Source organism: Babylonia areolata, chromosome 1 (assembly GCF_041734735.1).
Source record: "Babylonia areolata isolate BAREFJ2019XMU chromosome 1, ASM4173473v1, whole genome shotgun sequence".
Taxonomy (NCBI): Eukaryota; Metazoa; Mollusca; class Gastropoda; order Neogastropoda; family Buccinidae; genus Babylonia; species Babylonia areolata.
In genome coordinates, this window is record NC_134876.1 from 39,857,812 (window position 1) to 39,879,226 (window position 21,415).

Genomic DNA, 21,415 nt, shown 5'->3' on the forward strand with positions numbered 1-21,415 from the left:
TTGGATAATAGTGTACATCAGCAACGTAACTGAAACAGTAAAACACCATTGGTTCTGAGTTGGTCCTGTGCTGGTGGTAAATGTACAGTACTGCGTGGCATTCATTTTTCACAGTTGCACTGTTTTCCCTGTTAACAAGGTCTGGTAGGTGTGTTTTCATCTTTACATGAAAAAACAACAACTAATGCTAAAATAAATCAAATCTGCCACGCCAGTAATTGATGACTTGTGTGTTTTCGCCAGAGCTAGGAATGCATTTATAATGAATTGCAGCAAAAAAACAGGAGGAGGACGTTTGCTTTCTGAAAGCCCACTATAACCAGTATTAGCTTTCAATACAGAAACAAACTGAACTCATTTTTTTTCTCTCGATAGAATGTGATCGCAAACCGACCGTTCAACAAAACTGTATTGTTACACAGCAGCAAACGACTGCCGAACTGCACCGTAAAAGCGGCCCTGGTTTGGTGAAGCAAAAAGCAAAATGGTGATCACGAACTACAGGAAGGTACGGTGTTACAAGGTGTATACCTCGTCCCACGTGACCACCAGGTATTGCCGGACATCCTCCTCCTCCACACACACTGCGTGGATTTACGGTGAGTCTCTTTTGTAGCCTACATTTTCTGGATTTTTTCGTTTTTTTTTTTTAAGTGTCTATTTATCTGTTTACGTATTTATTCATATATCTAGTGATTCATTCATTCGTTCATTTGTTTATTTGTTTTATTCATTTCCGCTCCAGCGTTTTACCTACACACGCACGAACACATGCACACTGTAACACATACCATGATTCCTCAATCTCTCTTTGTCACTCTGTCGTTTTCGTTTTCTCTCTACCATGTACATTTACACGCGCGCACAAACACATGCATTGATACCCACGCACACACACACACACACACACACACACACACACACACACACACACACACACACACACACACATACGCGCGCGCACACACACACACGTACACGCATACTCTCTCTCTCTCTCTCTCTCTCTCTCTCTCGCACACACACACACACACACACACACACACACACACACACACACACAGAGTAGCACGAAATCACCCACCCCCACCCCCTTTTCTTTTTTTCTTTTTTACACGACTTGCGGGTTCTATGTTGACGAAAAAATCCAACAAAAACAGCAACAATCAACACACCAACCAACCAGACAAATAACAACCAATAACGAAAAATGACAATTGCCTGTTCGTCTTCAACAGTGAAACGAGCCGCCAGCACTGGCAACACAATGCAAAGCTGTGATAATCCGTGTGTCTTTGTGTGGCTGTGTGGAGTGAACACAGTACAAGCCTGGCCGCTGACTGGACAAACTGCACGTGTGTGTTCATGGATTTCCTACGTTTGTTCTGTCTCACACACGTCTCTGCGATCCTACCATTTCCATCGTCCCCCTCTTTTTGTTGCTGTTTGTTGTTGTTGTTGTTGTTGATTTTCTCAGGTTAAGGTTTAGTATGAGAGCTGAGACGCACGAGTGCACACGCACGCGAATAGGACGCACGCACGCAGGCGTTTACGCATCATATGATTATGAAGACACACACACACACACACACACACACACACACACACACACACAACGAACGTAAAAAATACAAGAAAGTGCCCGAGTAAGACTGACACTCACTGACACACACACATACGGACGCACGCACGCCTGATTCACGAGTTGTCCAGATACACATGCGAAGAGCCTTCACACGAACAAAGACACTGACGTACACAGCTGCAATCACATCTGTGCTGACGTAGGCCTGCATGAGGGACACGCAGATTTAATGCTCGTGTCATGCATCATGCAGATCGTGGACGCATCACAGAGAACGAACGAACGAACGAAATTGTTTTAATGACGCATCACAGAGAGAGGGAGAGAGGGAGATAGAGAGAGAGAGCGAGCACACACACACACACACACACACACACACACACACACATATATATATATACATATACATATACATGTATCAGCATACAATATACTAGTATTATTGTTTTTTCGAGCTTACACCTCCTGTGGTTCGTAATGTTGAAGGAACTGTGTCTGTGGAATGTATCCACGTGCCACATCATTTTTGAACTGCAGGAAAGCCTTTGCGTAAGACGTCTGCTGCAGTTGAATAATCCAAATCTTCAAACTGCTGCTGAGGATCTCATACGACTACTACTAGTAATGTTACTACTGCTACCACTACTACTACTACTGATGATGATAATAAAAATGACAATGATAATAATGATAAAATAAGTTATTATTTGTAATAGTAGTGGCAGTAGTAGTAGCAGTAATAATAGTACTTGTCGAATGGGATCTTCAGCAGCAGTTTGAAGACTTAGATTATCCAACAGCACTGAGCTGACAGTATTACGTTCCTGCTGGCCAGGGATCTGCTAAGCAGATGTGGTGTAGCGTATATGGATTTGTCCGAACGCAGTGATGACTTCTTAAGCAGCTGAACTAAACTATTATTATTATTATTACAAAATGATATCATATCTGTGATTGCGGCTGACCATGTGCATGCCATGCACAGCTTTGAAAAATGATTGTAGTGTTTAGACATTAAGAGGGAGAGAGAGAGTTTTCCTGTGAATGTTTGACAGAAACATTCGACTTTGCATGTTTTGAAAATCCATGATAAAATGACGTTAGTTATGATATTTTGATGTGTGCCTTGCAAAGTCTAATTTTCTCTCAGGTTGCCACAAGCTGTTTTACCGTGTTGACCTGTTATTGTGATCCCCGTGTGGGGACTTCGTGAAACAAACAGGTTGGCATATCTTTCTCCCTCCCCCCTTCCCCTGCACCCCGCCCCCCCCACTTTGACACTCCAGTTCATATACTAGATAAATGAAACAGCGTGGCTGTCTGTCAGCACAGACACATACTTTATCAACTTTCTGCAGGGCGTGATGTGGACTGTCTGGTGCCACCGAGCGTAAACAGATTATCTCAACATGTTGTATGGTGACGGTATCTCTGACTCTTTACTTACCGTGTGTGGTAAATGATCAGCCAGCAGCGTTTGTCACATCTCTCTCTCTCTCTCTCTCTCCTTCCTCCTTCCCCATTTGTGTATCCGTAGGTGGCCTTCACAAAATATAATTTGTGTTTCTTTCCCTTTCTCTTTTTTTGTGGGATAGTGGGTGGAGTGGGGGTGGGGTGGGGTGGAGGAGCTGGTTGTTTTTCAAGGCACTTGGAATGGAACACATTTCCGCGGCTTGATCGTCTTGTTTCGAGATGGGCACATGTGTTTGATTTCAGTGCAGTGTGCATGCAACCACCTCCCTCCCTCCCTCCAGCCCGCCCTCCGGTCACGTGGCTTGTTGAGCGGTGCACGGCGCGGGGAGGGGGAGGGGGGGCGTCCCTGGTGACTGATGGCCGTCAGGGTGTCAGCACATCGTGATGCACCGTGCTGTGGATGTGCCTTCACCTGGACTGCCGGAATGTTGTGGGGCACCAGCCCTGTCTGTGTTCCGGTGAGGCCGCTTTCAGGTGCTGTGATTTTGATGACTGTGGTTAGTTAGAAATGGTGTTACAATTGAGCAGTCCTTGGTGACTTTCAACAGCTTAATAGACACTGGTAATCAGCCGCACAGCCGTGGCAGTTAATGATCGTATCAAAATGCGGTCTGTATTGATCTCACCGTAGATTCAACCATCAACAATTACCTGACAGTGTATCTGTCAATGATATCATAATACTATCAATGAAGACATCACACTGTACCCACCAACGATAAAAACAAGTTCTGCTCGTGGTCACAGCAGGTAGCGGTGTGTGCTGCAGGTTCCTGGCCGTGTTGTGAGGCTGAACCTCACCCTCCTCAGGTGACTGCCCCTGACTGGGGCCGCTGTTCTTCATTGGTTACGGTGTGAGGGGTGGGGGTGGGGGTGGGAGGCAGACGTTGTGGTGTGAGCCACATCCAGCCAGACAGGCCTGGGACAGACGTGTGGCCTGGTGACCTCCCCTGATTTCACAGCCATGACAGGCGTGTTGGGACTGTGTTTACCCCCTCTCTCAGTCTCCTTTTGTTCAGGCACGATGACGTGTGTACACACACAGACCAAAGCAAGGAGACCACAGTGGTGTGCTGTGGAGAAAAGCGAACATTGTTCACTCGTCCCTCCATGCAGCGCCTGAACGGTTACAAACACTATAAGCAAACAGAAGGAACAGTTCAAAGGAGCGGGCAAATCGTGGAACCTCCCCCCTTCTCCCCACCCACCCCTCGGGGTATCCCACTGGCCAAAGACATGAACACAGCGGTCCCCGGGAAGAGCTTCAATTGACCCATCCTTCCCGTGGTGAAGGATCCACAGAGACTGGTCCGATACCTGTGGATGTAGGGTGTGAGGCTGGTGAGCGGAGTGAAGGATCCACAGAGACTGGTCCGATACCTGTAGTGTGTGAGGCTGGTGAGCGGAGTGAAGGATCCACAGAGACTGGTCCGATACCTGTAGTGTGTGAGGCTGGTGAGCGGAGTGAAGGATCCACAGAGACTGGTCCGATACCTGTGGATGTAGGGTGTGAGGCTGGTGAGCGGAGTGAAGGATCCACAGAGACTGGTCCGATACCTGTGGATGTAGGGTGTGAGGCTGGTGAGCGGAGTGAAGGATCCACAGAGACTGGTCCGATACCTGTGGATGTAGGGTGTGAGGCTGGTGAGCGGAGTGAAGGATCCACAGAGACTGGTCCGATACCTGTGGATGTAGGGCGTGAGGCTGGTGAGCGGAGTGAAGGATCCACAGAGACTGGTCCGATACCTGTGGATGTAGTGTGTGAGGCTGGTGAGCGGAGTGAAGGATCCACAGAGACTGGTCCGATACCTGTGGATGTAGGGCGTGAGGCTGGTGAGCGGAGTGAAGGATGGCCACCTACATGAAATACGAGGACGGTCAGTGGCACACAGTGACCATCATCCGCCGTGTTCATCGTCACTGGTTCCGTGAGTGGTCACTGTCCGCCTGCTGTCTTGTGTTCGTCTCTTTATATGACTGATTGCTGTCTTGTCTGTCTCCTGTGCCACATTGATTGCTGTCTTGTCTGTCTGCTGTGCCACATTGATTGCTGTCTTGCCTGTCTGCTGTGCCACATTGATTGCTGTCTTGCCTGTCTGCTGTGCCACACTGATTGCTGTCTTGCCTGTCTGCTGTGCCACATTCACTCCTAAACTGGAGCGTATTCATTGCCCAATGAGAGCGGTTGTGTGCATGGTTTGATTAAGTTTGCCGACTGGGTTAAATGTAGGGTGGGGATAGATTCAAAGCGATTTTTTGTTATCCTGAAGATTACACCTTGTGGTAAACAGACTTGTTCTTCTTATTTTCTTTTTATCTGGTTTCCATATAATTATTTGAGAAGTTTGTGATTTTCGGAGATCTCACGATACACGATACCCGTGTATTTCTCCGTCTTGTTTACCTCTGGTTCCCTTTGGTTTGGTTTGGATGAGGCTGTGTGGCTGGTAGACAAAGCCAGATAGAAAACTGATCCCAATGACACACACACACACACACACATAAACACACACACACACACTTCTCCAGTGCACACACAAAGTGAGACAGGCGTGTGGAGTGTAACTCACGAGACACAAGTAATGTCACGGCCACGGGGGCATGGGAGTGGGGGGGGGGACGTTCAGGTTTTCTCTCCAATTTTCCCCTTCCAGACGGAATGAGTAGTTATCACGTCAATGTGTGGACGTTCACTCCGCGCGTCACACAGAGGAGTGGAATGTGTGTGTGTGTGTGTGTGTGTGATCTTCAGTTTAACGTCTATTCACTAGAAGTGTTATTAGATGGAAAGAAGAGAGGTAGTAGATAAGTATTTGCTCTGTGTGTGTGTGTGTGTGTGTGTGTGTGTGTTGCATATTGCACATCCCTGTAGCAGCGTTACATTACAATTGAGCCCTTTTTTTTTAAATCCGGATACCGTACATCAGCTTTATTTTGATATTATGATAATTTTCATCACGTAAATAGTTCTATCTCTAAATGTTTCGCGTCAGTGGACCTACAGTCATCACTTTGTTTCTTTCCTTGCTCGTTCATTACTTGTAGGATTTACTGTGCGTGCAGGACGAATGAAGCATGAAGATAAAGTTGCATATTTCAGAGAGGACCCCTGTCCAGTCGTTGATCTCCCTTACCTTCATTCCGCCAAGAGACAAAATCAATGTTTACATTAAGAAGCGGTAAATCAGCTGGTGACAATTGTTAAGGTACACAGAGGACATAATTGTAATTAATAATAATGATAATGTACTTATATGGCTCAAACTCCCCATATGATGGGCTTTAAGTGTCTACAACAAAACACACCCTCCACACACACACACACACACAGACCCACAACACACGCACCACAGAATACACTAATGGAGGGTTGGACACAGTGGGAGAGCAGAGGGTGGGAGGAGACATACAAGGGACTATGCTTCGTCACATCGAAATGTGTGTGTTACGTGTCTTTGTCGTGCGCAGATGTGTGTGTGTGTGTGTGTGAGAGAGAGAGAGAGAGAGAGAGTGAGTGATACACGCGCATGCATGTATCACAGGAGGCAAAATAGGTATTTGAAGGTGTACACCCTCAGTAGCGTCAAACCTGCTTTAAATACTAAAATTTGAAAGGCTGGGTTTGGCAAGACGCATCCTGGTATACCACAACTGACCAATTAATGGCATACTGTAAATGCCGGGCAGTATACGTCCCAACACAAACAGGTCAAACCCAGAGGTTAAGCAAACTACAGCATGGTCAGCCCATGGTCTGTTGACCAAAGAATCACAAAGGCAAGTTCTGGTACACTGTTCGGAGACCCCCCGAAGATGGGAAAGTTTACACAGATGCTTGGCTGACAAGTTTACAGTCACGATGTTTCGGTGACAACGGCTTCTCCAAGAGAATAGCCAACAAGCCGTGGTTTACGCTAGATACCAGTTATTCAATATTTTCCCCAACCCCATACAGGCACCTACCAACAAGCAGATCGTTCTCTCTTCCTCATCAGCTCTTCAGCCTTTCAGCTCTTCCGAGCCAACTGCAGTAAGTTTAGAGGTATGTGTGACCTCTGCCATGTTCTTGTTAGGACATAGAATATTTTAGCATGACGAGAACTTAGTATGAAGCCAAGAACAATGTAACTGCAAATAAATTTGTTACTAGAAATTCAAATACTGCCTGTGTCTGTGTTTAGCTAGTTAAAACCTTGTTTCATCTCGGTGTGACTGAAAGTTTGAGGAGAATATTGGAACCTCTTTGCTGTTACTGTGCAATGTTAGTTAGTGATGAAATTCTTCTCGTCTCACTGTGTCTCCGGACTGGTCCTGCTGCTCTGTGTCGTACTAGTCAATGACTGAATTCATCTCGGGACCTACCATGTACAAGTTAATGGAAGAACAAAGCTTCCTTCTCAAGAACAACCAATCTCTCACACTGTCATAGGGTATAATCCACGAAACCTTTCGTGTGATACATGCCGTTTGTGAGTCCAGATTTGGAGAATGCAAATTTCTGATTCGAAATCATTCCTTTGTTCTTTGATGCTTAAAACCTAGCAGACTATACAAGGCCTTATCAGGGCAACGACAAAAAAAAAATTAATATCAGTCCCATAGAATCTGAAAACAAACAAACAAACAAAAAAGGAGCAAGTACATTAATATTCACGCATGTAAACTTGGAATGTGCCCCCGACCTAATCATTCCATCAATCTTTCAACAGAGGATTATGTAAAAAAAACACATTTAAAACAAAAACCCGAACACACACACACACACACACGACAACAAAAAACCAAACACGAACACAAGTATATTGTACAGATGTCACAACCACACACAGCAACACGCATCCAAAATGTAAATTGCCAACGCTCACTTAACCCCTTGACTGCTGCTGACAGGAATCTTTGCCAGTGAAGGGCTGTCATCACAGGCGACCCTCCTTTTCAGGAACTCTTTCCTCTTCGGGTTGCACCACCTCTGTGCAGCAAACTCAACTACACCACTTTAAAAGCGCACAAAAGAAGCAGCTGTACTTCAAATTTCCCGTGACATTCGTCTCGTTTGCTCATCATTCAGCATTCAAGGGGTTAACACGTCACAACGCAGAGGAGAGTACAACACATGAAGAGTGCCCCCCAAAAGGACAAGAAATATATTCAAGGCTTTCTTGACAGAACATAGGTGAATGCACCAGCAAGGCAGAAAAAAAGAATGGGAGAGAAGGAAAGAGAAGGAAAAGTTCAGAAACAGAGAACGATAGAAAAGAGGAAATTTCTAGCACATGATTTCCAGAAGGTGGTGATATTGTTACACTGAAAGGGCACCAGGCCCTAGAGGGGTCTGATTCGAAATTGTACTTTTTTTGTTAGATACATTATTGAACATTACATATCAGTAGTAAATAGTGCAGACCACAAATGGAACACAATTTGATTTGAATGAAGATATAGGTATACTACCCAATATCTAGACAAAGATCACCTGTCAGACCATCTACAATCTTCGGTAGAACGCTCAAGGTCAACTCGCACATATAATACCAATTAAAAAAACGGTTCGCTTACGCAGGTTTCGATGTTTACCACCAAAAATAAGTTCTTCTTCTTCTTTTCTTCTTCTTTTCTTCGTCTTCCTCTTTATTCTTCTTCCAGCAGTCTTTGACGATGTTTTCTTTTCATCACTGTCATGATGGATGCCTTGTTGTTTTAAACTCGATCCCCATCAAAAGTGAACCGCGGAGAAAGTAAAAAATGTATCAGCCACTGGCTTCACGTGTTCGGAAAAAAAAGAAAGAATAAAAAAGAACTAATTATTTTAATCATGGAGGACTGCCAAAATTTGATCCGATTTACAATAGCCTGTCTCTCTTTGGCATCGTTTTGATAACAGCATAGTGATCAACACGAGAAACTCCAAATGTAATTTTGTCAACTTTAAGCCGAAGATCTCTGGAGGTTGAAAGATGTTTGAGGAAGAAGAAAAACAACTAGGAACACCCTTTACATGGGTGGAGTTACCTGACGGTCGAGTGAGAAAACGCGGGCTCCACTGAAAAGATGACCAGCTGACTGTGTAATGTTGATGGGAATTCAGCGCCCAACTTTGCCGCGTAAAAACAAAAATCAAAATCAAAACAAAACGAAAGCAACGCCTCCACACTTAAGAAAAGATCCAAGTGAATGGTTGTCTTATTTACAAGGGCAGAAAGGGGAACACCATACTTTGTACACCCTCTGTAAATGCGTGATGAATGTGGCCCATTGTTTGAGTGCTTTTGTGTGCACAAGCATGAGTACATATACATGTGTGCACACCATCACACTGGTAAAATATGGCGTGTTCCTGAACAAGTTTTTCACAGTTCAGATTGTTTTCTATGGCAAGTTTTATGGGTAGGCAGGTATGAACGAAACATCCTGGCACTGAATTTCCAGGAGACGAACATACGGCTTGTTGTTGTGACTGTAAAATAGCTCTAGCATTCGAGAACGGATTGAGAAAACAAAACAAAACCAAAACACAAAAATCAGCACTGATATAAACGATGTCGTGAAAAAGAGAAAGAAAAGAAATGAAAACAACCAGCTGATAAACAACACGTTAAGGAACAGTATCGGTTTCCGTTGTCTGCGCAATAAAGATAAACGTAAACAGGAGGAAAAGAACCAGCCTATAAATAACGGCATTTGGAATGGTACCAAATGGAATGGCACCAAAATTCCAAGGTCTGCGCGATAAAGTAGAAGTAACCAAAACAAAACAATCAGCGCATAAACAATGGCTTTTTAGCTTTATTTGTTTATTTTTTTTTATCTTTTATTTCTTTTTAGCAAACAGCAGACAAAAAAATAATAAAATAAATAAACTAGCATTTAACTATTTTTTGTGTAGTACCAAATATATTGCATGCGCAATAAAAGGTAAACGAAAAAAAAACCTAAAGAATCAGCAATATGCACAACGAAATTCAAGGTGTTAGCAAATTCCATTGTCTGAATGATAACACAAAGAATACGAGAAAAAAAAGGAGAAGAAAAGGGAAAAAAGAATGGTACCAAATCCTATTGTATGCGCCACGATAAAGAATATAGATAGATAAATAACAAAACTGAACAACCAGCGAACCAGGAACGGCATTCTCGAGGCAGTAGCTCATTGCATTGTCTGTACGGTCATGAAGCTAATTACCCCTGAATAATTGAGAAGAGATATCAGACACCGAGACGAATTGATTCGACTCGCGGCACTTGAAGCTGCAGAGATTAGGGGAATGGAATGCACGGCGGCCGTTGGCTGAGGGAGACAGGGTGATGGGGCACGGCAGGTGAAACTGCAACCAGGTTCCTCCGTCAGCGATGGGAACCACCGCACGGTTGCTTCCCTTGGTCCGAAAAACTCGTACGCTACACATGATTATACATGTCGTGGAACTCAAACCGAACGCCAGTGTTCTTTTGTTTGGTACAACATGCCAGCACGAGCGTGCACACACACACACACACACACACACACACAAACACGCGTGGGCTCTCTCTCTCTCTCTTGCTTCTCTCATTACCCTGGTAAAATAAAATTTCGTTTCGTTTCGTTTCTCTCTCTCTCTCTCTCTCTTTCTCTCATATGACATACACACGCACATACACACACACCCCCACCCCACACACCCCATACACGCATACACACATTGAGTCAGGAATGACAGCAGTGATATGTTTTTTTCTTTATGGCTTTGTCTTTCTGTCGTCTAATATCACATATCTGACAAATGGGGAAAGTATTGATAAAGAGCAGCAAGCTGTAGGTTGTGAAACAAGACTCACTTTGATAAAAAGTGTCCACGTTTCAGTCCATATCGTCTTCAGGGACTGTGTCAATCGGAAATGACAGCGGACGTAAAGACAAGGAAAGTGATGAAGTTTCTTCAGCAGAGAAGGCAAGATGGGCAGAGATGTCAGTACAGATCAGGTTAAGGACAGTCAGAGATGTGGGTTAGGAACATTCAGAGATGTGAGTACAGATCAGGTTAAGGACAGTCAGAGATGTCAGTACAGATCAGGTTAAGGACAGTCAGAGATGTGAGTTAAGAACATTCAGAGATGTGAGTACAGATCAGGTTAAGGGCAGTCAGAGATGTGAGTACAGATCAGGTTAAGGGCAGTCAGAGATGTGAGTTAAGGAAGGTCAGATATATTAGTACGGATCAGGTTAAGGACATTCAAAGATGTCAGTAAAGATTATGTTAAAGACAGAAATGTTAGTACAGATCAGGTTAAGGACATTCAGAGATGTGAGTACAGATCAGGTTAAGGACATTCAGAGATGTGAGTACAGATCAGGTTAAGGACAGTCAGAGATGTGAGTTAAGAACATTCAGAGATGTGAGTACAGATCAGGTTAAGGACAGTCAGAGATGTCAGTACAGATCAGGTTAAGGACAGTCAGAGATGTGGGTTAGGAACATTCAGAGATGTGAGTACAGATCAGGTTAAGGGCAGTCAGAGATGTGAGTACAGATCAGGTTAAGGGCAGTCAGAGATGTGAGTTAAGGAAGGTCAGATATATTAGTACGGATCAGGTTAAGGACATTCAGAGATGTCAGTAAAGATTATGTTAAAGACAGAAATGTTAGTACAGATCAGGTTAAGGACATTCAGAGATGTGAGTACATATCAGGTTAAGGACATTCAGAGATGTAAGTTAAGATAGGGTGAAAGACAGTCAGAGATGTGAGTACAGATTAGGTTAAGGACATTCAGAGATGTGAGTACATATCGGGTTAAGAACAGTCAGATGTAAGTACAGAGATCAGGTTAAGGACATTCAGAGATGCAAGTACAAATAGGGTGAAGACAGTCACAGATGTGAGTACAGATCAGGTGAAGGACATTCAGAGATGCAAGTACAAATAGGGTGAAGGACAGTCAGAGACGTGAGTACATATCAGGTGAAGGACAGTCAGAGACGTGAGTACATATCAGGTGAAGGACAGTCAGAGACGTTAGTACATATCAGGTGAAGGACAGTCAGAGACGTTAGTACAGATCAGGTGAAGGACAGTCAGAGACGTGAGTACATATCAGGTTAAGGACAGTCAGAGACGTGAGTACATATCAGGTGAAGGACAGTCAGAGACGTGAGTACATATCAGGTGAAGGACAGTCAGAGACGTTAGTACAGATCAGGTGAAGGACAGTCAGAGACGTGAGTACATATCAGGTTAAGGACAGTCAGAGACGTGAGTACAGATCATGTTAAGGACAGTCAGAGACGTGAGTACAGATCCGGTGAAGGACAGTCAGAGACGTGAGTACATATCAGGTTAAGGACAGTCAGAGACGTTAGTACAGATCAGGTGAAGGACAGTCAGAGACGTGAGTACATATCAGGTTAAGGACAGTCAGAGACGTGAGTACATATCAGGTGAAGGACAGTCAGAGACGTGAGTACAGATCAGGTGAAGGACAGTCACAGATGTGAGTCGAAGTCGAAGTCGAAGTCGAAATATTTTAATTGTCAGACCACAGATCCATAACAATGAGAGTTCACAAGGACAAACAAAATTAATACAGGGAAATGAATACTAGGAGAACCATTGAACTACATGGGCATCGATAACGATTCTAGAGCATTTGCTCGTAATTAAAACGCTTTGAATACAAACTTGCATATACTAACACTCAATCTCTCACTCGCACAAGATAACAACATGGACATCTTAGATGCACTTGGATGTTTGTGAAATTTAGCAGAAATAACAGTACTTAGGGCAGACCAAAAGAAAATGCATTTCGGTTTCCGGAGTGTCATCACAAAAAGGACAATTCCTACTTTGCCCATCATAGTTAAACTGCAAAAAGTGTGAGCGTAAGTTGGACATTCCAATTCTAAACTGCGAAAAAACACGGCGCATATTTATACATTTGACATTATTCAAGTAAGGTTTAAGTGACAAGGACTGGTTGTAAGCTGAATACACATCATAAAAATCGTGAGATTGGAGAGCTGAATGCCAGTCTTGAGTAAAGCAATCAACTAGACGCTGCTTAAATTCAGTCAAACATTTTCACATTACCAACTGACTGAGCCTCCCAAACAACACCAAATCCAAATTTATACAAAACATTTCTCACAGAGCAAGCCCAAGTACAACAATTATGACTTTGCAATGATAACATCATATTATAAGCTTTCTTAGGGAAACGGTCATTATCCATAAAGACAATACGAAGCCAAAATTTAAGACACTTGGAGTAGGTGGTCACATACAGGGGATAGCGACCAAGTTCACCGTAAATCAAGTGTCTTGGTGCTCTCTGACTCACGCCCAAAAGACGCTTCATTGCAGACAAGTGCACCCTTTCAATGCACTCTTGATTTCCAGTCAAACCCCAAACTTCTGCTCCGTATGTCAAAATTGGTTTGATTTGCATGTCAAATAGTTTGAAAAAAATACTAGGGGAGTGTTCACCAATAGACCAAAGCATTTTAAAGATAGCTGCACATCCCTTTCTCGCACGTTCAGACAAATCACGCATAGTGGGTTGGAAAGAAAGTCGGGTAGTAAGGATAACACCAAGATACTTGTACATGCTAACAGTTTTCAGTTGTTCATCACCGAACATCCATGCCTCGTTCTGTGCAAGAAAACGTCCATTTCTAAAGACAACAATATTTGATTTATCAAGGTTTACAACTAAGTGAAGGCGTCTGGCGGTTTCGAACAAAACATTCAGTTGGGTTTGAAGACCAATTATGCTGTCAGATAACAAGGCAACATCATCGGCGAATAACAAGATCAAAATTTGGATAAACTCTGGTGAAAGCTGAATGCCGTGCCTACCATGATTATTAATTTCTTTTGTTAACTCATTAATGAACATTGAAAACAATGCAGGAGAACATACTTCGCCTTGTTTCAGCCCGCGAGGACATAGAAAAGTATCTTTGAGGTCACCTCCGACGCGAACACGCGCCTTAACAACTGTGTAAATACTTTTCAGTGCATTTAAAAATTTTCCATTGATACCATTGACACTCAGAATTCTGCAGAGCTTATCTCTTCTAACAGTATCGAAAGCTTTTCGAAAATCAATAAATGCAACATATAATTTTCTATGTCTGAGTAGTTGTCTTTGTATTAATGCAAGCAATGTAAAAATGTGATCAGTTGTGCAATGACCTTCTCTAAACCCAGCTTGTTCTTCCCCAATAACCCCATTTTCTTCAATCCATTTAGTAAGACGTCTATTCAGCACAAAAGTGTACAGCTTGCTACAAATGTTTAACAGGGAGATACCACGGTAATTATCAGGCACATTCAAATCGCCCTTCTTATGGAGTGGTTGCAACACTGACAAACACCAATCATCTGGAAAAATGCCGTGATCAAATATGAAATTAAAAAACTTCAACAAAAAAGGCATGATGTGAAATGCACTATGTTTGTAAAATTCTCCAATTAGCCTATCAGGCCCAGCAGCTTTCTGACTCTTGAGTGCCCTGACAGCAGCTTCGATTTCTGATACAGAAATTTCTTGATCTAATGAATCGTTTCTCTCGCATAAACGAGCAGCATGCCGGTTGTCATAATACATACAAAAGTTATCATCACTATCGTTATCCACAGAAAAATCATTGAAAACATTTTGAAAGTGGGAGAACCAATCATTGCAAGAAATATTGTCGGTACCACCTGATCTAGGCCTAACAGAACGAACTGTGTCCCAGAATTGATTTGGATTGGTCGAGTGGCATCGTAGAGACTGAATCACATCCTCTCTATGCAGTTTTCTCTTTTTACGCAATAACTCTTTATACTCTCTACGTTTTTGGACATAAGCCAGACGGTCAGTGTCCAGGTTAGTTCTAGAGGCCCTATGTAATTGATTACAAAGAACTTTTCTGCTCTCACGGCACTCAAGATCAAACCATACTTTTCTTCTCTCATTCCCAAACACAACTGTTTTCTTCATACATTCACCCGAGAAAGCAAAACATTCATTAAATTTTGACAGTGCAGCGTTAACATCAACATCTACAAGTGAAATTGCATCCTGAATTATTTGTTTCACCTTGTCAGAGGACATATTACTGAAGAAAGTCTCCCTCATTACATCATCCCATTTATACTTAATCAGCTTGGACATGGGCATACGTGTTCTAGTCTGCTGTAGCAAAACGTTTGAATTTGAATTCACAGCCAAACAAAAGTCGACAAGGGAATGCTTTGACTCTACCATGTGCTTAACATTCAAACTTTTACAACGAGTAAGCATTGAGCTGGATACCAAAAAATAATCAATAACACTACAGCCATTAGTAGCAATGTATGTATATTTATCAGAATAGCTCAACAACAATTTTAAACCATTAAGAATAACCATGTCGAAATCCTCGCATACATTAAGCAGGTAACGACCAAAAGAATTCACGTGACTGTCTTTAGAAATTCTGCATAAATAATCATTCTGCACAGTTGATGTCTCCAACGTATCACAACCACTCGGAGTACATAGATCACTAATTGGATCAACATTTCTGTAGTTCAGGGTACCCGTGCGAGCATTCAGATCACCGCATACAATTACAGGACAATCACCAAATTCCTTAAACAACTCTAACAAACAATCTTCTAACATCGAAATACCATTATATATATCTGTCTCTTCATAGTATTTGGAACTTTCGGGTGGAATGTATGCTCCAATAAGGAGGCAGTCAGATGCAGTACCCAGAAGTACACGCGACAACTTTACCACAATAATGTTGTCAAATTCGACATGTATTCTCACAATGAATGGCACAAACTCCTTCTTCACCAGCAGAGCTACACCACCAGACAAACGTCCATGTACACTGTCGGAAATCTTAACACCAGGGCACACAAACACAGCATGAGAACAAAATACAGTATCGGGGATAGTTTCGGTAAACGTTTCTACTAAAAGAATAAAATCGTAATCATTTATCAGAAACGACATGTCAAGCTCATTTGTAATACGCCAAAGACCCTCAACATTAAATGAAGCGAAAGAAATACTGCAGCGCGAGGGCTGGGGTACATTACCGTCAACAACAGTGCCGGATTTTAAAACTGTCTCTGCAGTTCCGTCACGCACTCGATCGCCGTGCACCGGATCCTGGTCTGACCCTCATTTTGCACCCTTCACTTCATCATTACAGTTGCTGAGTGAGTCCGAGCCAGCTGTCTCACCTGCACCCTGGACGAACAATCTCTTCCACTGATTGTTCAGCTCCCCAGGCCTGCGGTCTGGTGCAGTGGTCGCTCGGCTCCTCAGCTGCCTAGGAGAGTGCAACGACTGAGCGGCCTCTGACTGGCGTGCACCCCTCATGCGAGTCCCCCTTCCCCTCCCTGCTGAAGCAGCCGACCCAGCACTACTCCCCGCACTGATGGGAGAACCACGTCCAAATCCACACAAGGGGGTGGTGGGTACAGGGTCATTGTTCACAGCACTTCCATCCGTCCCCTCCCTTCTTTTACTTCTCGTCTCTCCCTCCACCTCTCTGTCCTGCTCCCCCATTCCCTCACACATCCCCTCACTCACCACTTCACCACCTCTGGGGGGTACAGGAACTGTCACTGGACCTGCAGCATCGTTGCCTTGTCCGCCAACTTGTTCGTCCTCCACTGGATCGTTGACGTTCATCTCGTCGTCGCTTTGATTCAAGTGACGCCCTGCAGATGGAGGAAACGGGCTGTCCTGACGAGAAGCCCCGCCCGCTGTCTCTGAGACTCCGTCCTCTCTCGCTCTCCGCCTCCTCTCCCGCTCTGCACTGTTCAGCACCATCTCTCTCTCCCTCTCCCGGCCGTCACTGTTGTTGAAGTGATATTGTTCTCTGCCCACCTGCCCAGCATACTGACGCTGTCGATGTTGCTGGTCCCTACGGTAGCGGTCATCGACAGGCAGCACCCGGCCGTCCTTCAGGTACCAGCGTCTCCCCTGGGTCTTTAAACGGTCGGCCTCGTCACGCTGTGTCGGGGTGAGGTCTGGCCCCACCTTGATGCCCTTGTCCCGCGCCATCGCCTGTCTGCCATTCCTGTCGGACATGACTGACATGGTGGTCTGCAGTCGCCTGAACGTGACGATCACTGGTCTGATGCTGCTGTTGCTCCGTCTGCCCACTCGTACAGCGTCCACCACGTCCTCCTGGTGTAGAGACTGGTCACCAACATAACTGTTCAGAGTGTCCAGCACTTTGGTCAATAGCAATGCCGACGACTCACCTACTTCTTCCCTCAGACCCATGATCTTAAGGTTTTTCCGTCTCATGTCGGATTGCACCCGATCCAGTTCCCGCTGTAATCTTGTTGCTTGCTCTTCCGAGTGTACCAGTCTTTCGTGAAGCGATCTGATGTTGCTGGTATTTTGCTGTACAGAACGCGTCACCCACGCCATATGTTGTTTGATCTCGTACATGTCCTGACACAGTGCACTATGGTTGGCTGCGATCCGACGCTGAGTATCAGCATTCTGTTGGTGGTTACCATTTAATGCTGACAACACTGACTGCATCTGATATGAAAGTCTGTCCATTTCTTCCGAAGGGCCAGGATTCTGTTCGACATCACCCGCGCAACGTAACAGTACACCACACAAAAACAGCAACAAGATGTCCGATGGCCGTAGCGACACAGGAATTTTCAGAGTCCTGATGAGACAAGAAGTTCTCCATGTTCTTCGAACCATAAAGGCGATAAAAATAAAAACAAAAAGGCCTATGCTTGCCCTATACTGTTGTGTTTCGCAAGGCATTTTGTGCCAAGCGAAACAAAATTTGCCTTCAACCTCGCAAGTTTTGTGAGTACAGTTTTCCGCAATCAGAGCTCCGCACAAACACGTCCGACCAGGTCGACGGCTCGATGTGAACTCCCACAGATGTGAGTACAGATCAGGTGAAGGACAGTCACAGATGTGAGTACAGATCAGGTGAAGGACAGTCACAGATGTGAGTACAAATCAGTATCAGTATCAGTGGCTCATGGAGGCGTCACTGCGTTCGGACAAATCCATATAAGCAACACCACATCTGCCAAACAGATGCCTGACCAGCAGCGTAACCTAACACGCTTAGTCAGGCATTGAGAAAAAAAATAGATTTTTTTTTTTTTTTCATAAAATGAAAATAAAATAAAACAGATCAAGTGAAGGACAGTCGGAGACGTGAATACAGATCAGGCGAAGGACATTCACAGATGTGAGTACAGATCAGGTCAAGGACAGTCAGAGATGTGAGTACAGATCAGGGGTAGGACTGTCACAGATTTGACTACACATCAGATGAAGGACTGTCACAGATGTGAGTACAGATTAGTTAAGGACAGTCACAGATGTGAGTACAGATCAGGTGAAGGACCGTCACAGATGTGAGCACAGATCAGGTTAAGGAGTCATAGATGTGAGAAGACACCAGGTTAAGGACATTCAGAGATGAGAGTACAGATCAGGTGAATGACTGTCACAGATGTGATTACAGATCAGGTGAAGAACAGTCACAGATAAGAGTACAGATCAGGTGGAGGATAGTCACAGTTGTGAGTACAGATCAGGTTAATAAGGACAGTCAGATATGTGTGTACAGATCAGGTTAAGGACAGACATGCGAGTACAGATCAGGTACAGGACAGTCAGAGATGTGAGTACACATCAGTTGAAGGACAGAGATGTAAGAACAGATCAGGTTAAGAACAGAGATGTGAATACAGATCAGGTTATTGAAATTCAGAGATGTGAGTACAGATCAGGTTAATGACAGTGACGTGAGTACGGATCAGGTTAAGGACAGTAAGTGATGTGAGTACAGATCAGGGAAAGGACAGAGATTTGAGTACAGATCAGGTGAAGGACACGCAGGGATGTGAGTAGAGATCAGGTTAAGGACAGTCAGAAATGTGAGTAGAGATCAGGTGAAGGACAGAGATGCGAATACAGATCAGGTTAAGGACTGCTACAGAAGTGAGTACAGATCAGGCGAAGGACAGTCAGAGACGTGAGTATAGATCAGGTGAATGACAGTCACTGATGAGAGTACAGATCAGGGGTAGGACTGTCACAGATTTGACTACACATCAGATGAATCGACTATCACAGATGTGAATACAGATCAGGTAAGGACAGTCAGAGACGTTAGTACTGATCAGGTGAAGGACCGTCACAGATGTGAGTACAGATCAGGTTAAGGAGTCATAGATGTGAGAAGACACCAGGTGAAGGACAGTCAGAGATGTGAATACAGATCAGGTTAAGGACATTCAGAGATAAGAGTACAGATCAGGTGAATGACTGTCACAGATGTGATTACAGATCACAGGATTACAGATTACAGGATGCTCATGAATCTATCTGTGAATGTGCAGATGGCTGAATAGTCCAATCTGCGCACGAAATGTTCGCTGACAGTTGGGGCAGACAAAGACAGGCATATCATTGTCAGGGAGCTTGTTTGCCCGTGACTTTCTGGCCTTCCTCTTCTGAACAGCTGCAGCAGTCCTGTTGGCCTCGCACAACTTGGCGCCTTTGTGCACAGCAGCGCGCCATCTGTCACGGTCCACTGCAGATTCCTCCCAGGAGTCAGGGTTGATATCAAACGCTTTCAGAGAGACTTTCAGAGTTTCTCTGAAGCGCTTCTTCTGACCTCCGTGTGATCTCTTCCCTTGCTGCAGCTCGCCATAGAAGAGCCTTTTGGGCAGCCGATGGTCTGGCATGCGCGCCACGTGTCCAGCCCAGCGAAGCTGAGACTGCATCAGGATGGTAAAGATGCTGGGAAGGGTGGCTTTTGCGAGCACCTCTGTGTCTGGGGTCCTGTCTTGCCACTTGATGTTCAGTAGCTTCCTGAGACATGTTGTGTGGAAGTGGTTCAGCTTCTTGGCATGTCGTTGGTACACTGTCCAAGTTTCGCAGGCGTACAGTTGTGTAGGGAGAACTACTGCTCTGTAGACCTTTAGCTTGGTCTCAAGACTAATGCCTCTTCTGTTCCAGACATTTGCATTGAGTCTACCAAAAGTTGCGCTTGCTCTTGCAATCCAGACGTTCACTTCATCGTCGATGGTCGCATTTCTTGACAGTGTGCTGCGAAGGTATGTGAACCACTCCACCGCACTGAGTCTCTGACCGTTGACTGTGATGTTGGGCTCAACATAGGGTTTCCCTGGGGCTGGCTGATGGAGAACTTCAGTTTTCCTCGTGCTGATGGTAAGGCCGAAGTTCCTGCTGGCAGTGGCAAACTTGTTGACGCTGAGTTGCATGTCAGCTTCAGATCCAGCGTTGAGGGCACAATCATCAGCAAACAAAAAGTCTCTGATGATGTCTGTCATGACCTTCGTTTTTGCTTGAAGCCTTCTGAGGTTAAACAGCTTGCCATCTGTTCGGTACTTTAGGCCGATTCCAACATCGCCATCTCCGAAGGCATCAGTAAGCATTGCAGAGAACATGAGGCTGAACAGCGTTGGAGCCAGGATGCAGCCTTGCTTGACACCATTTGTGACAGCAAAAGGAGCAGATGTTTCACCATTGTCCTGGACTCGAGCCTGCATGCCTTCATGGAATTGGCTTACCAAGGAAATAAATTTCCGAGGGCATCCGTACTTGGCCATGATCTTCCACAGTCCCTCTCTACTCACGGTGTCGAAGGCCTTAGTGAAGTCGACATAGGTGGAGAACAGATCAGCATTTGACATAGGTGGAGAACAGATCAGCATTTTGCTCCTGACATTTCTCTTGCAGCTGCCTTGCAGCAAACACCATGTCGGTGGTTCCGCGCTCTTTCCGGAATCCACATTGGCTCTCAGGCAAATGACCTTGGTCAAGGTGTGCTGTGAGGCGGTTTAGTAGGATCCTGGCAAGTATCTTGCCTGCGATGGAGAACAAGGAAATGCCCCGATGGTTATCACAGGCTTGTGGGTTCCCCTTTCGCTTGTACAAGTGAATGATAGATGCATCTTTTAAATCCTGGGGGATCGTCTCTTCTTTCCACATGAGTGAGTACAGCTGATGGAGCTTCTCAGTCAGCACAGTGCCTCCATCCTTGTAGATATCTGCTGGTATGGAGTCTGAGCCAGGTGCTTTGCCACTGGATAGCAGACGGATTGCTTTCTGGGTCTCAAGAAGTGTTGGCGGATCGTCCAGTGCTTCGTTGATGGGGACTTGTGGGAGACGGTCTATGGCTTCATCATTTATGGAGGAAGGGCGACTTAAGACACTGTTGAAGTGCTCAGCCCAGCGTTCGAGAATTTTCTCTTCTCGGTGATCAAGGTATTCCCATCTGCACTGAGGAGGGGGGATGATCCTGAGGATGTGGGGCCGTAGACTACTTTTAAGGCATCATAGAACCTCTTCATTTCGTGCCTG

The 21,415-nt window shown here is 44.7% G+C and overlaps 1 protein-coding gene across 2 annotated transcripts in view; it reads left to right on the plus strand.

The window, feature by feature from the left end:
* The first annotated feature begins 4,892 nt into the window (after positions 1–4,892).
* The window catches only part of LOC143282905 (uncharacterized), a 315,044-nt gene continuing 298,521 nt past the window's right edge, over positions 4,893–21,415 (plus strand). For both annotated transcript variants that reach the window (XM_076588788.1, XM_076588797.1), the window contains exon 1: positions 4,893–4,986. In XM_076588788.1, the coding sequence (XP_076444903.1) occupies positions 4,908–4,986 (79 nt within the window). In that variant the 5' untranslated portion in view covers positions 4,893–4,907. The remainder of the gene's footprint in view (positions 4,987–21,415) is intronic.